The sequence below is a fragment of the Canis lupus genome, chromosome 13, assembly GCF_048164855.1.
Source record: "Canis lupus baileyi chromosome 13, mCanLup2.hap1, whole genome shotgun sequence".
Lineage (NCBI taxonomy): Eukaryota > Metazoa > Chordata > Mammalia > Carnivora > Canidae > Canis > Canis lupus.
In genome coordinates this window covers 62,726,569-62,742,574 of record NC_132850.1, presented here as the reverse complement: position 1 = coordinate 62,742,574, position 16,006 = coordinate 62,726,569, and the positions used below count along the sequence as shown (strand labels likewise).

Sequence of the window (16,006 nt, the reverse complement as noted above, 5' to 3'; positions counted from 1 at the left end):
TAGCTTATCACATAGACTGCCCTCTTTTTACCTCTGGGAAAAAAAAAAAAAAAAGACAGTCCTCTGTCTTTCCAGCTTTCCCTTCAGCCAAGAAAGATGTATCTGTGACTCAGACGCAGGAACATTTAAGTCCCTCACTTATCAGGTTCTACTGGAATCCTCAGGCCCTGGCAGCCCTTTCCCGAGACCAGTTTCCACTTGTAGGCCTCGCCTAATTTTTCTGGAGTGAATCCTAAATATAGGCAGGAAAGTTTTAAGAACTTTACACCAATAATCCAGGACCCTCCCTATGTCCTGGTTCCTCTGTCTAGTGCCCAAGTCATGATGAGTGCTTGTCTGGAACTCCAGCCGTGGATTTTTAGATACTGGGATTTGCTTGCCAGGCTGCATTGCATTCGTTCATAACAGGTTTTCAAGCTACTGTGTGTCAGACTCAAATATAAACTATGATTCTTGCAACCAAAAGACTGAAATCTAGAATTAAAAGAGAAAAGAGCTACATAAATAATTATAAGAAATACAAAGCTCTACCCAGCCACAAGCACCGTGCTGGATGTATTTTTAAAGGATGTAAGGGAAGCTTAACAGGGTCTGTCTGGAAGAGCAGAGGGCTTCACAGAGGAGGTGACGCAGAAGGAAACGGAAGAGCATTCCAGGCAGTTGGAGCAACGTATACAAAGACATAAAATTATTAGAAAATGGTTTGTTTAGGGAGCAAAATGGAGTCAGTGGCCTCGAGTACATGGAATACCAGAGCCCGATTAAGGACAAGTGAGCCAGCAGCTGCCAGGGGCCAAGGGCACTGTGATCAAATGGAGAAATTGTATCCCATGTTCTCACTTAGGAAAGGTACAAACAGGGGTTGATGAGCCAGAGCAGAACTGCCTGGAAAAACAGAAGTGGAACTGAGAGCTGCCAACAGCAGTTCGCCACCTTCCCTCCACGATGGGCCCTGCCTCTCCAAGCAGTTGACAACAATGTTCAAACAATACTGGTCTGAAGGAGCATCAGATGTTCAGTGAACGTGTCAATGCGTCCATCCAGCTCTGAGGGACATAACACAGTACCAAGAAATTAGGCTGAAACGGTAATAAAAGTTGTAGGTAGGGCCTGACTTGAAGCACTTGATAAATGTTAACTCACTCAATTCTTATAACCCCCCTGGGGGGAGATACCATTATCATCTCCCTATTGCAGATGAAGAAGCAGAAGCACATAGTGGTTAAATATAATTTTCCATAAATAAGTAAATAAATGAATGAATAAATAAATAAATAAATACATGAATAAATAAATAAATTTTTCCAAAGCGCATGCAGCAAATAGGGAGCTGGGATTTGAACCAACGTGGTTGCCCCCAGAGTCTCCAGACTAAACCATCACACGATTCTGACATATTGAGCTTTTGCTTTATCCTCTGGACGGTGGAGAGCCGGCAAGGTTTTTTAAGCAATGGAGCAATCATTTGTGTATGAAGATCACCCGGGAGGAATTCAAGAAGACTGAACAGAGTTGGGAGAGGCCGAACCCAAAACAAGAACAGGGGGCGACTGTGCTCATCAGAGCAGGAGACAATGGGGGCCCAAACCGAACAGTGGAATGAGTCTGCAGAAGAGGGGAGCTTAGGGCTCTCACATCACTGAGATCTGCCAACAGATTGCTGGTGGGTGGTGACAGTGATGGAAAAAAATCAAGGTTCTGATGACAGGATAAAGGAGAAAACACTGTTTTCTTATGGAAAATGTTTGGTTTTGAGGTTCTGGGTGTCATCAGATAAGGGACTCAGTGAGCAAGTAAAATGGAGAAAGAGAACACCACAGGAGATGGATCTATAGGGAAAGAGATAAAGGTAGCAGATGGCACCCCGAAGGCCAGCACTTAGCCAAGTAGGGGACACGGGGAAAGAAGCTGAGCGGGAATTGGAACAGCAGTAGAAGGGGCAGGAGAAAGGAGAGTTGTACAAAGCAAAGAGGGAGAAGGTTCTGGAAAAGAAGAAAAAGATTAACAGTGTGGAATGCTGTGATGTGCTGATACAGGGCCTCTGAAAGGGCCATGACGACGTTCAAGACACCCACAATGGGTTCCTTCCATCTGTCCCCTCCCCCATGTCCTATTCTCCTGACCCCCTGCCCAATTCCAGGGGCTCCGACCGTGACTTTCTCAGAGCTGGCTAACTATCCCACACAAGCTGTGACATTACTGCTCCAGCCTCCATTATGATGAAGATACGAGAACATACTTCCTTAGGCTAGAAGACCGAACCCGAGACAACGATACATGTTCTCTACCTTTGTGTTCTGATCCACAATCTTCTTCAGATTTTTCAACAGATGATTATTCGGACCACCTTCTTTCTCATTAACATAAACTATCCTATCCAGGTCTGGAAAGTTCCGGTTCAGATCTATTCCCTGGGCATTGCTTCGACCCACAAACCAGTCCTTGAGCTCACCAGGCTAAAAAAAAAAAAAAAAAAAAAAAAAAAAAAAAAAAATCAAAAGGAAACATAATAAGTTATTTATTATTGTTGTTATTATCTAGTTAAGGTCTTCATTAATGATTTTTAAAGTAATTTACTAGGATCAGTTATTTATTTCAACAATACCCTCTCAAACTGTATTTTCACTCTTGCTGACAAATCCATGAATGTATCAGGTTTAAAGTATTTATTATGATTATTTTGAAAATATTTTCAATGAATAATACCTTAAATATTAATAACAATCACATTTAAATGGTATTTATCATCAAACTGCAAAAAAATCTATATATGTTAGTAATAGATGATGCCTTTCAAAGCATGCCAGTCCGTATTTGATTTTAAGTAAAATATTCATTGGCTCTGTAAATCAGAGCAATCTATTTTTTAAATATTCAAAAGAACAAATTACTAAAGAAGACTGAAGGTTTAAAATGAGTTTAACATGAACTATGTACATATTAGATACCTCTCTTTTACAGTTTTCATGAAAAAAAAATGAGCCCTAGAACAAAGATCAAGAGCTTTGTAAGTTGAGAAATGTCTGTTCAATTTCAAATCGTACATTTCAGTATTGGTATAATCTAGAAATTTAAGGAATTTTCAAGACATTTAGCCATATTCCACAATGCATATGTTCTTATTTTACTATTAAATTATACATTATCTATGATATAGAGCTAATTCCCATATCTTGAAGTTATATAAGCTCAGATACCTTAGACTCCAAAGAATTAGAATCTGTAACAGAAAATAACAATGATAATCTTTTACCCGTTCTTACAGCTCCAAATACCACCTTTAAAATAGTATACAACTTAATTCTCTATGTTGTTATAATTTTTCTTTTATGACTTTAGAAATTATATCAATGTTATTTCCAGAAATTCTCTAGGTTTCTTACAATGTCAAACTGTCAGGTCACTGGATGTTTTATTTTTAAGGTACAAACTGACTTCCCAACTATAAGTAAAATACTAATACTCCCATAAAATAAGGAAATTGCTTCAAACTGTGGAAAACAGCTCATGTCCTCCACGCCTGTGCAAACAAAAAGGGAACACAGGCCATTTATCTTCTCTTAAGATGTCTTACTTTCCAGCGTCTCTAACAGTTAAAATAGCATTATAATTTAATTTTAAAGGCAGAAGGGGTTGTTGTTGATGGTGGTGGTGGGTTTTTTTGTTTGTTTTACTTCCCTCACCATATGTACCAGAATTAAACACCAAGGAAACACTGATCCGGCCTCACTTTTTCTTCCTTGATGTCAGCAGAGGGCGCTAGGACATCACCTCATTCAGAGACCTCCACTGTGTTAGGGCCCCAACCTTGGCGGTAGTCAGGCTTTCAGCTTTTTAGAGCAAAGGAAATTTAGTCACAAACATGGGAGAATAAATATGGTTATTTACCAGCAAAATGCAATGCTGACTTATTAACAAAACCTCTCACTCCCAATCCCTGCTGAAGCCACTCTCACCAGCCAGGCCTTATCTTCTGAAATGTCTTCTCCTCGGGAGGCAGGGGAGCATCTATCACTTCCATCACCTCCCAGTACTACCTGTAAGAGTCACGTGCGTGTGCTACTACAGAGGAGCACACACCTATGAACACCAGGAAAGGAAGCATGCCCTGCTCTGGGCTGGCGGGAACTCACCTGAGATGCGGCCTTCTCGAAGCCATCCGGGTTGAGGGAAGGCATGATGTGGATCCGGGTGCTGTGGATCAGCTTAACGATCGTCTCGTTGCCCTTCTGGTACTCGTTGCACAGGTACTGGGCCAGGAAGATGAGCAGTTCCCGTCCCACAGCCTCGTTCCCGTGCATATTCCCAATGTATTTAAATTCAGGCTCACCTAAAAGAGCAAAAATCAATGACATGAGGACACTTTCTACGGCTCCAAATAGAAGACAGACGGCACACGGCTAGGAGTACGTTGTGTCTCTACTGACTTACTACACACAGCTGACGGCTTCTTCTCTTTCCAGAATTGATACCTAAGACAAATCTACTTGAAATGTCAAAATATTCCTAACACTTCTGCCCTTCTAAGTCTGTCTCCCCAAGGACTGAACTGTGTCTTCCCCAAATTCCCCAAATTCATTGGAGGTGAAGCCTTAACCTCCAATGTGACTATATTTGGAGACAGGACCTATACGGAGATAATTAAAGTTAAATGAGATCATGAGGGCGGGACCTTAATCCGTACAAGAGGAGGAAGAGACACCAGCACTGGCTCCCCTTTCCCCCCAGGTGCGTGGAGGAAAGGCCACGTGAGGACACGTACGGGGAGGAGAGCACCTGCAAACGAGGACAGGGTCTCAGAAAACCACCTTACTGGTACCTTGACCTTGGACTTTGAGCTTTCGGAACTGTCAGAAAATTAATTTCTGCTGCTAAAGTCATCCAGTCTGTGGTGTTTTGTTAGGGCAGCCTGAGCCGACAAATATACCATCCCACCCGCAATAAATAATAATAATAACAATAATTCATCGCATGCCTTCTGCTGGCTGAACACGGACCTTTGCATTTTTTCTCATTTAGTTCTCACCAAACATCTAAGAGTCGGTATTATTTTATAATGAGCAAAGTGAAGTTCAGGCTGCTGAAGAGGCCTGACCGCGGTAACATAGCCCATGAAGCCAGGATCCATAAATGCTGATCTTCGCATTTAGTTGAAAGCCTATGCTTTTTCTTTCTTTCTTTCTTTCTTTCTTTCTTTCTTTCTTTCTTTCTTTCTTTCTTTCTTTCTTTCTTTCTTTTTCTTTCTTTCTTTCTTTCTTTTTCTTTCTTTTCTTTCTTTTTTCCTTTTTTTTAATCCTTAGTGATTAAAAGCATGAACTTCTGGAGCCAGACTGCATGGCTTCAAACCCTCACACCAACTCTTACGGGTTGGCCTTGAGCAAGTTACTTCGGCTCTCTGTGGCTCTCTTTTCCCACCCCTAAAATAAGAGAACAGATCCTACCCGTAAGATTATGGTAAGAACTAAGTGAAAGAATAAGTATGAATGCGTAGAACAGTGCCTGGAAAATAACAAGTGCTAAGTGTTTGCTATGATAATTATTATTGTGATGACGATGACGGTGTCATAATATCGGCGTGACATGCTTTACCACGTATAATCTAATTTTCTCTTTATAACAGCCCACTAAAATAAGGAAGACAGACATTTTTATTGTCAGTATTGTACAAATGCAGGCCCAAGAGAATATGTTTTGCTGAAGGGCTCAGAATTCAGACTGAAGTCACTATTGCCTGTTTCTGCTGTTCTCCACTGTGTTTAGGAGTAATTAAATTGCAAGGCATAGCAGCAAATGATCCAAATTAATCCTGTTGTTTGGCTCCCTCTGCTTCATCCATCCCCCAGGCCCAACCTCTGCAGTGGAAAGGATTTTTCCACCTATAAAACCACTAGGACTGCTTACCCCCCGGTAAAAGAAAAACTGGAATTATTTTTCTCCTGGAAAAACATCATCTAAATATCCTTTGCGTGAGATTCCTGATGGTGTGACTTAAATGACTGCTAACCACAGAAAACCACGTCCTTGTGTGACCTCTCGGCCTGCATCTGAGTTAATCTTAATCTAAGGATCAGGCCGGAGCAGGATCAGGGCTATTTATATGCCCCTCATTTTCTTACTTTGAGGGAGAGGCGCTGGTAACACTATGCCTGGGCACGTACCCGCATAATGCACGAGAAGAGATGTTTTCTTTGCTTCTGATTTCAAAAGTCATAATGACCTTCCTCCTTTCTGTCAAACTCATGTGCTTTACTCCTTCCCCTTACTGGATATTAATTTGATCGAGGCACAGAAGGGAGGGTAGCAGCGCGTTACAAAAGGAAATGGAGATCAAGTGGCCAGAGGAGCATTACAAGCCTATCTTGCAAAGGTATTGAGAGAAGATTCCACTGTGGGAGGCAGGGGACCCTGCCCGTTACCCCACCCAGCGCTGTCTGAGGCCTCAGTCACTCGAAGGAGCTTGGCCCGTAACCCGTAAGAGGAGATGAGCTCACTGAGATTTCATATTTCTTTTCCCAATTCAAAAAAAAAAAAAAAAAGATATATTTCATCATTTAAGGGAGACGTAGCAACGTCATACCCTCTCAGCCTCCCCCAGGGTGTGTCTGGCAGTCCGTGCACGTGTCTGAATCTGAATGCGCTCCCAGTTCTGCCACAAGCCACACCACCCCCTATTGCCCCAACGCTTGATTTTCAAAGTGAGAAAATTCCCAGGGTGGCTTTGTTTCTTCAGCTCTGTAGGAAATTGCTCTCGAAAGCAAATCTGCCCCACGACGTCTGCCACATTTGTGAGGAGACAGCAGTAAGAGTAACAACAGCAATGCTCTCGTCCGATGCGAAGATAGAACCGTAAAGGTCATTTTATAGAAGACAATGTATGGAAATAAAATTCAAGGCATGTATGACTTGGTGAAAGAAAAGGCAAGTGTATTTGCATCCTCCTCTGACTCATAGAACGAGTTATGTTGCTAGATACGCTGTCACCAGAATCCAGAAGAGCTGCCCTAAGCCTACGGATGCGTCTTGTGAGGTGTCGAGTAGCCACGGTGTTGGAGGTACACGTGTCCACCCTGCCGTTCGACGACGCCACAGGAGACCCGCAAGCCAGCAGAGCAGCACCTTAAGCTCAGGGAATGTGGGCTCTGGAGGAGGACACCGGCATGCACGCGGGGTTCGGCAGTGGGGCGATGATGGGGGGACGTTGGGTACATGACCAACCAGCTACAAGGTTCTCAAGTGGAAGAGTCCCATCACCTTCTCCAGCCCTTCGCCCTCCCCTCTTCACCACCCACCCCACTGGGTCCCCTCTACCCAAAACCCATCAGCTAAGGAGCCTCCCATCTGCTTTCACCATAAAAGCCAGAATCCTCTACAAGAGCTGTAGCTCCTCCGGGTGTGGCCTGGCCCACCTCCCAGTCCCCTGAGGACCTGCTCACCTGTCCCTGGGCCGCAGGGCTCTGGCCCACCAAGGCTGTCCTCCTGGTCACCCACAAGTTTTGCCCTGTCCTTCCCTGATCTGGAGAGCCACCGCTTCCTGGGCCACCTGAGGTCTGCATCCAGCCCTTTTGTTCTCTCCAGTACCTGAGTGTGAGTACACACCTGCCCCCAGGTGACAGTCCCCCAGGCTGCGAGGACGGCCAGAGCTCGGGGGCAGGCTCCTGCCTACAGCACCCGCATGGCCCACAGCCAACGAGCTCCCGAGGGAACGAGTAAGCGGCCCCCCGGGCGGCTGAGGGCCCCGCGACCCCTTGGGGCGCAGGTGCAGCCGCGCGGGGAGCAGCAGCCAGGAGCTGGACGGGCTGGGCGGGCAGCGGGTCGGCACCCTGGGGGCAACACTTAAGGACCTCGGGGCTACTGGGAGCCCCCCCCCACTGTGAGCAGCCGATGTCCCAGGAAGACAGCAATCTCCATGGTCACAAGACGCCCCAAAACCTCCAGGCAAGGACTCCCGAGGCTGGCTGTGTCCAAAAGTCTAAACAAGGAGCTCAGGAGACATTCTGCTCTCCGGACCCTTAATTTAGAAGGAAGAATAAAATCGAAGCCGTTGGCCTTTGAATAAGCCCGTGTGTCAGCTCACCAACCCGGAGGGTACAGTCCGCGGATGACCTAGGCACCCCTGTGTGCAGCCTCTGGGGACGGAGGATGGCGGGGACACCTGTGTGCGGGCCACTGAGGACACAGCCCGGCGGGGACACCTGTGTGTGGGCTGCAGGGGATGGAGGTGGTGGGGACACCTACCTGTATGCAGGCTGCTGGGGAGGGAGGATGGCGGGGACACCTGTGTGCGGGCTGCAGGGGACGGAGGATGGTGGGGACACCTACGTGCGGGCTGCTGGGGACAGAGCCTGGTGGGCACATCTGTGTGAGAGACACTGGGGACACAGCCCGGTGGGGACACCTGTCTGCGGCTGCTGGGGACAGAGCCCGGGGTCAGCAGGTGCCCATTCCCAGGGACGGCCGGCAGCACGCCCCCAGGCTCAGCCCATCCACCTCCCAGCCGGGAAGGACCCCGCTCCGGCCCCTGGGGGCTGCTCGGTTTGCATTCCTCTTAGCTCTGCACCCGCCAGTTAGTTTTTTTGCCTTTTCACCCAGCGGTTCCCGAGTCCCTGATCCCCCGGAGGAGTCTGTTCACAGGGTGCCAGGGTGCCGCACTGCCGATGGCCTGGCTCGGGAAGTCCAGCTCCCCTGCTGCACCAGCTTTTCTGCAAGATCACATAACCCTCTGTCCTGGGTGCTCCGCGTGGCGCACAATCAGCAATCAAGCCACCGTTAGAAGATGATCACCTGACGACCAAATCCAGCCTGGCTGGGCCGAGTTTCCATCGTACTCATCTGTGTCACGGAACAACCAATGTACATGATTGGACTTGTACTCTCATCAGAACAATATAAGAATAACTGATGGGTGTTTTAAAATAAGATCCAAAGCCTTACTGAAATCATAAATAAATAAATAGATAAATAAATAAATAGATAAATAAATAAATAAATAAATAAATAAATAAATAAATAATAACTGGAGCAGGCAAGTTCTTTTAAGTTTCATACTTGTAACAACTCATTTGTTCCAATTGTTTATTAATGTGATTTGAAATAACCAAATCATAAAATGAAAAAAATGTACAGATCTATTGCTTCAAAATAAAACAGAAGCATTTTGCACCCCCAGAAACACATATCCCTTAGCCTTAGCATGTGGGTAGAGTCTGAAGCTGACAACAGTCTGGCAAAGCTCCCACATGGTAGGAATCAATGGTGTTAAAGTGACCAGAGAGACCCTAAAGCAGAAGTTCACAGGCCCAGTAGGCTAAGCCTTGAAAAGAAAAAGAAAAAAAAAATCAAATAAAGAGGTAAAAAAAATATATAATAATACTCAGCCTTTTTCACAAAAAGGAAATTTTACTTTCACTGCGTTATTTGACCTAATGGTCAGCCTATCTGTGTCTAATATTTCTGCTCTTGGAAATAGCTGACAGGCGGACCATTCGGTAGAGGGCTTGATCAGATGACTTGGAAGGCTCTTCCAAATCTTAGAGTCAATTATTCCGTGACCTCTATATGAGAAGAAAAGAGCAGAGGTCAAATATCTAATGAAAAATGAGATAAATGTGAAAATAGGTTGTAAATTGTGAAACTTGGTGTAAGAAGTGTAGCATCATTTAGAAAAAAGTAAGTACGTGAAGGGTATTTTAAGAAAGAACTCGATTATAGTAACAGAACTCTTCCATCTTTCTTTCTGTAAATAGAGAGGAAACTCATACTGAGATGAATCTCTTCTTCCTCCAACATCAAATTATTGCAAAAATATAAATCCACTAACTCATTTGGAAGGTGTACTTAACTCACTGATTTCACAATTCCTAGAGCTGGTGACAATGTCAAAGTACATGTTCCCGGTACACGTAATATACTAAACACATGGCTGAATAACCAGAGTATCCAAAAATAAAACCCTATTTCTCAAAAATATCATGGTAAAACGTGCACCTCACCAATGATTTTGAGAAACAGACCTATAAGTAGCTACACAAGCAGCACAGTCACTGAATGATTTGATTTACAAATGGCTTTGCAAGTTGGAGACATCTCTGGAACAGATGGGCCTTCCCATCAAGGATCTCCCTCTCTCAGTGGTAAACTGGGGGTTAAGACATTAGTGCTACTAATTGTTTCCACTTGTTTGACGTTCTAACCTATTACAGCTTTTAAATCACTCTTGCAGAATGAACCCTACAAGTTTCCGAACACTTGTCAATGAATACGTCATTAATTGGCTCGTGTTTTAGGATATTTTAGCAGCCTAAAATGCTCAGTGTATTCCTAAAAGAAATCCAAATCTCCGAAGGCCAAATAAATAATAGAAGAGAGTGGGTATGGATACGAAAATAGAGCCTCCTTCTAGCAGAGTAGATGAAAAGAGAACAAAGAAGGGGAGGAAAAAATCCAAAGAAAGGCAAAAGAATAAAAAACAGTTGCAGAAGACAATACGGAGTGTAAAAGATTACTTCTCCTTGCTTCCGCCTTCATCGTCATATTTTAAAATAACTAAATTTACACCACATCTTGAAAGTAATTTCTCACTTCATCTGATTTTTTAATGGGCAGCCAACACAGAACACATTACAGAACTATTCTGCAGAGATGCATTCCAGAATTCTTTTTCAAATATTAATTATGCATTAGCCACACATAGCCTCTCAAAGTTCTCTTACAAATGACATCTAGTGTATATCTAGAAAGATCCTAATTGAAGAAAGAGGGATAAACAGAAGAGCAGAAGAAGGTTAGACTTGCTAACCTTGCAAGTCTATAAAAATGTCAGAGTTCGAATATCAACAAATGCCTTTAATTTTTTTTAATTAAAATATTTGTCTTTACACAAGTATCTTAGAAACTTTTTACAAATATCCATGTACGATGATGAGCACTCCAGTGTTTAACAACCAGCTCCGAGCTGCTGGCTCATGGTACAAACGCACTCCCTATGGACAATCTGAAGTTACCAACGTGAGGTCAGTCGGCTCACACAGTTCCGGAAAATTAAAACTAGGTCTCATAAACCAGTACAGCCCTACTCCGACACACCACTGCACATGGAGAGCAATTATTTGAAATATGTAACTTCCGGTTTTTTCACGGGTTCTCCAGAAGGTGAATCTGAAGTCTAAGAAAGCAGAAGGATTTTCAAACACATAACGAAAAGTAGAATCAGGCTAGCCTCTACCATACTGCCTTTCTTTATGTTTCATTTTATGTAGTAAGAATTAAAAGAGGTTTGTTTGGGGGTTTTATTCATGTATTGAGATGGAGCTGTTTTCTAAAGCACCGCACCAGTATCCATCTATTCTAGGGGGAAGGAAAAGAAGAAAGGAGTAGGGGGTTTTACTTTGGCTTCATGAATTACTCTAGCAGTTACCAATGGACTGGATTATGTTACTCTTTGCTCTATACCTAATCATAATAATCAATGAAAAAAATCTTACTTTGACCTAATAAGTAGTTTTTCTAAAATATTTATCATTCTAGGTATTCAAAATTCCTTCTGTTCTTCCTACAGTCTTGACCTACAAGGCTATCTTCGACATGAAAAAAAACAGTATAATTTCTGTGCCCACTCCCAGAAATTCACAGTTTAAAAATCACAGACATTGGTCATTTAAAATTAGTAACATGAAACACTTTATAGCTATTATCCAAGGAGAGGCTGCCTGCAAAAAGCCATACAGTCAGAAAAAAATCGTTGACTTGTTTAAGAGCATCGTGACATGAACACAGAGTAAATTTTAACACAAATCAGGTAAGGCAGAGATTGTTTTAATGATGTAGTTTCATGATGTGAAATCTCTCTGTAGATATAGTTTTTAAGATTTTATTTATCTGAGAGAGGGACAGCATGAGCGGGGGGGTGGGGAGAGGCAGGAGAAGCAGACTCCCCACTGAGCAGGGAGCCCGATTCTGTAGATATTAATCACCAGGAAAGACAGAATTATTTTTAAAGTACTCTAATAGTTACAGATCACATCAAATGGTTACCAGGATGCCTTTGTGCAAGTATTTACTGAAGATGGATTTGGGCCTTTAAGTATCTTTTAAAAGTACCAATTTAAATAAATAAATAAATAAATAAATAAATAAATAAATAAATAAATAAATAATAAATGTATGTGCCAATTTTATTTTAGATGATTCTCTTAGAAGACTCTGTTGTCTTTCACCAGTATTTTGATAATATAAAATAAAACGTGAAGATAAATATATCTAAGAGGCCAAAACAGAACAGAGTTAAATTGGTACCAGAAAAGAGAAAAGAAAGTATGAATGGACCAGGTTTCTGACAAGTGATTATGGTTCAGTGTTTGCCGGCTCTCTCGTTACCATATTTGGTTGTGACTGGTAGGTCAGTTTTGGAAAATAATGCCCATGAGGAGTTATGTTGTAGCTTGGAAAGAGGCTTTTAGGTATAGCATGAGCCTCCCAGGGGCGGTCGTGTGGCTAAGGGTTTGGCTAATTCTGTAAACTCCAGAGGACAAAACTAGAATCCTAACTAGAAGATCCAGAGAGAGCATTTAGCACAGCTGAAGAACAATCTCTCTCTCCGGGAAAGCTGCTGAAAGCCCGAACAGCCGTTGTGAAGTCATCAACACCCCTCAAAAGCACAGAGGTATCTCGAAGCCATGCTGTAGGTGCTGTGGATGACCTCACACCTCCTAGCATCCCAGAGAAACAGAGCCTGATAGCTTTTCTTTGACAAACTATTGGTATTCAAGCTTCTAAACTTGCCCTATACAAATCATAGCTCTCAATAAATGTTAGCTGACAGTTCTCTGGAACAAAGAGAAAATGGTAGATCATCATAGTGAAGTAAGGCCTGGTTACAAAAAGTAATGAAAAACCCCAAGTCCCTATCCCCCAATCACCACTCCGTACGCTCAAGAAAGAACAGCCCATCTCATGCCAAAGGTGAACAGAGGATGAGCAAAGTGATGACATCAGAACCTACGTGGGTGGAAAATGTCAAGTATCTCTAGCAGACACAAATGAATGGAGAAAAACTTCAGTTTACTAATAGGCAGGTGAAGTGGGAGCAATACCAACGACCTAAAACTCCATCAGCAATGTCAAAACTTAGTCTAACAATCTCTTCCCAGAAACAACCTGGGAGCTTTCTTTTTAATTTTCCCAGGAAGAGGATAACTCAAAAGTCAAGCCCATTTGTCAAAACATCTTCAGGATGTCATTCTCTCAACATCGTAACTAACGACTGGCAGCGCTGAAGGTGCCCCAGTCTCAGAAGCAGTGAGCTACACAATAGAATCTTTCCCACGAGGGTAAAGGGTGAAATGGAGCCCCCAGGTCTTTCTGCTTGCCGCAGTACCTTAGAAATTCCAGCCCACATGAGCTGGTGAGGATCCCCTGTGGGAGGACTGAGTCCGCTCTAGGTCTCCCGCCAGGAGATTATTCCATAATAATAATGGGGTAATCATGAAGTAACCTCTTTTGTGCAAAGTTCTTGAAGGAAATTGTGCTCACTTACTGCTCTCTAGGTCAGCTGTGGGCTTCTTGCAAATGCAGGGTACTGAGCTCTGTTCCCAAAGATCATACTTCAAAACCTCTAAGAAGGGGCCTGAATCTGTATTTTATTCAAAGATCGAGAGGTGATTCTGATGCCCTTCTGGGATTGAGAATGAACCATTTGGGAGTTGGTACATGGAAAGTCCAGCACAGCGATGGGGAGTCCAATGAGGCCAGCAGACAGCTGGGAATTCCAATGGCTGAGACTCAATGGGATACAGATGAGAAGGGTGATAGTTCTTAATTTATGGATCATTGGTTTTGAGAATTTGATTTAAGGGAATGTATGAATTCTCTTCCCTCACATTTGCAAAAGAAAAGACACAAAAGTATGCAAAGATCTTACAAACTTAAGGAACCTTCTTATACTAGACATTGGAAGTCGGAATCTGGAAAGAGAGAAATCACAGCCACCAGAAATATCTACATACATTTCTACATAAGCTTGTTTCCTGATCCAGACAAATGGACTATTACGTGCCCTTCCTCACTGCAAATGGAGCACAGCAGCATGGCAGCAATAGAGCACTGTTTAAAAGAAACAAGGAGGTGGGGAACATGGGCTTAGATAACACACACTTGGTTTGGATTTCAGCTCTAACATGGTATATCCAACCTTTTGCCAATAACCTCTTCCCCAAGCCTCAGGATTCTTTTCTCTAAATTGGCTCACCAAAGCCTCTTTTGTTGAGTTGCTTAGAAGATTAAAGGAGAAAGTATCCAAATGAGACATTCTGTGCCAAACCCAACAACTAGTTGGTAACCAATAAATCGTTGCCCATGACTCATGTTATTAACATAGTACGAACAATCTTCCATATTGGAAACATAGAAGCTAGAAGCTTCCAACAGTATTATGTATGAGGTGATCCTGAGATCGTTCAAAGAGCTGTGCAACTTAAGTGAGTTGGGAAAATTAACCGATCCTTCTAGGAGTACAGATACAGATATCAGCCTAGAGTTGACCTACGCCATACGGCAGGCTCCTCAGACTTGGATGTGCAACCGAATCACCTGAAGATCCTATTCAATGCGATTTCCAACTCAGAGGGTCTGGAGTGGGGCCTGAGAGCCTAAAACTCGAATGAGCCCCCAGGGGATAACTGGTGCCTATCTGTGGGCCACTGGAGTGTAGAAAGACTCCAAAATCAAGATTGGGGGACAGAGAGAAAGAGAAAGACACTGATTTTGAAATAATAAAAGACTTTAGAAACTTAAGTGCTTTTTCTTAATGTTGGCTTGCTCCAACCACCTTGAGTGCCCATTCTCCCAAAAGCACCAAGCATAATTCTGGAGGCTGCTACATGGCCTCAGGCCTGAGATGCACTATAAATGCTAACCTGCATGAACAACAAAGTATCTGCTAATGTATATTGAACCCAATGTCAGATGCAAGAGCATGGGAGACTGTCATAGGGCTTATTGGTACACCCCTAGAAAGCTCCAGAACTATTCAGATTACAGGAAAGTATATCTCTCTTCTCAGTTTTAAATTAAATATTTAAATTTTAAAAGTACGTTAAATAATTATGCACAGTCTTATATTTAATGTAGTTATGAATAAATTATGAATAACCGTGGATACTTACCGGCTATGTATTATCATATTTTGCTTGTAATTCTCTCATTAAAGAACTTTCAAGATTTTTACTCACTACAACTACTCTAATTTTATCTCCCACTCCATCTCACCCATCTTCTGCTAGTCTTTTATTTACTTCTTTGGGGACTAAGATATGAACTTTAGGGAATTTTTTTCTTTTTTCTTTTTTTTTTTTTTGCAATGAAGAGAAGAGGGTAGTACATTGAGGGGCAAAATCTCATACAAGGAAAAGTAAGCAACTAAAGAGATATACACAGCCCCCCCAAAAAAAGACTAGAGATTTCTGCTTTTCAAAAAATTCTGCATTAAAATTCAATTTGCCAACATGTAGTATAATACCCAGTGCTCATCTTATCATGTGCCCTCCTCAGTGCCCATCACCCAGTTACCCTATCCTCCCACCCACCACCCCCTCTGCAGCCCTTTTTTGTTTCCCAGAGTTAGGAGTCTCTCATGGTTTGTCTCCCTCTCTAAATTTTTCCCACTCAGTTTCCCTCCTTCCCTCATGGTCCCTTTCACTATTTCTTATATTCCATGTATGAGTAAAACCATATGACAATTGTCTTTCTCCAACGGACTCATTTCACTTTCTGCTCTTTTTTATTTTACTTTATTTATTTGACAGTGAGAGAGAGAGAGAACATGAGCACAAGCAGGGGGAGCAGCGACAGAGGGAGAGAGAGAAGCAGACTCCCCATTGAGCAGAGAGCTGAATGTGGGGCTCCACCCAGGACACACAAATCATGACCTGAGCTGAAGGCAGATCCTTGCCCGACTGAGCCACCCAGGCATCGGCATCCCCAAGATTTCTGATCTTAGAATACATCTGATTAA

General features: G+C 43.0%; 1 protein-coding gene across 1 annotated transcript in view; it reads right to left on the bottom strand.

Moving 5' to 3' along the window:
• The window catches only part of CPE (carboxypeptidase E), a 102,278-nt gene that overhangs the window by 21,908 nt on the left and 64,364 nt on the right, over positions 1–16,006 (bottom strand). Inside the window, exons 2-3 of the mRNA XM_072773840.1 lie at positions 4,134–4,330; positions 2,289–2,456 (exon numbers count right to left, since the gene is read on the bottom strand). Of these exons, the coding sequence (XP_072629941.1) occupies positions 2,289–2,456; positions 4,134–4,330 (365 nt within the window). The remainder of the gene's footprint in view (positions 1–2,288; positions 2,457–4,133; positions 4,331–16,006) is intronic.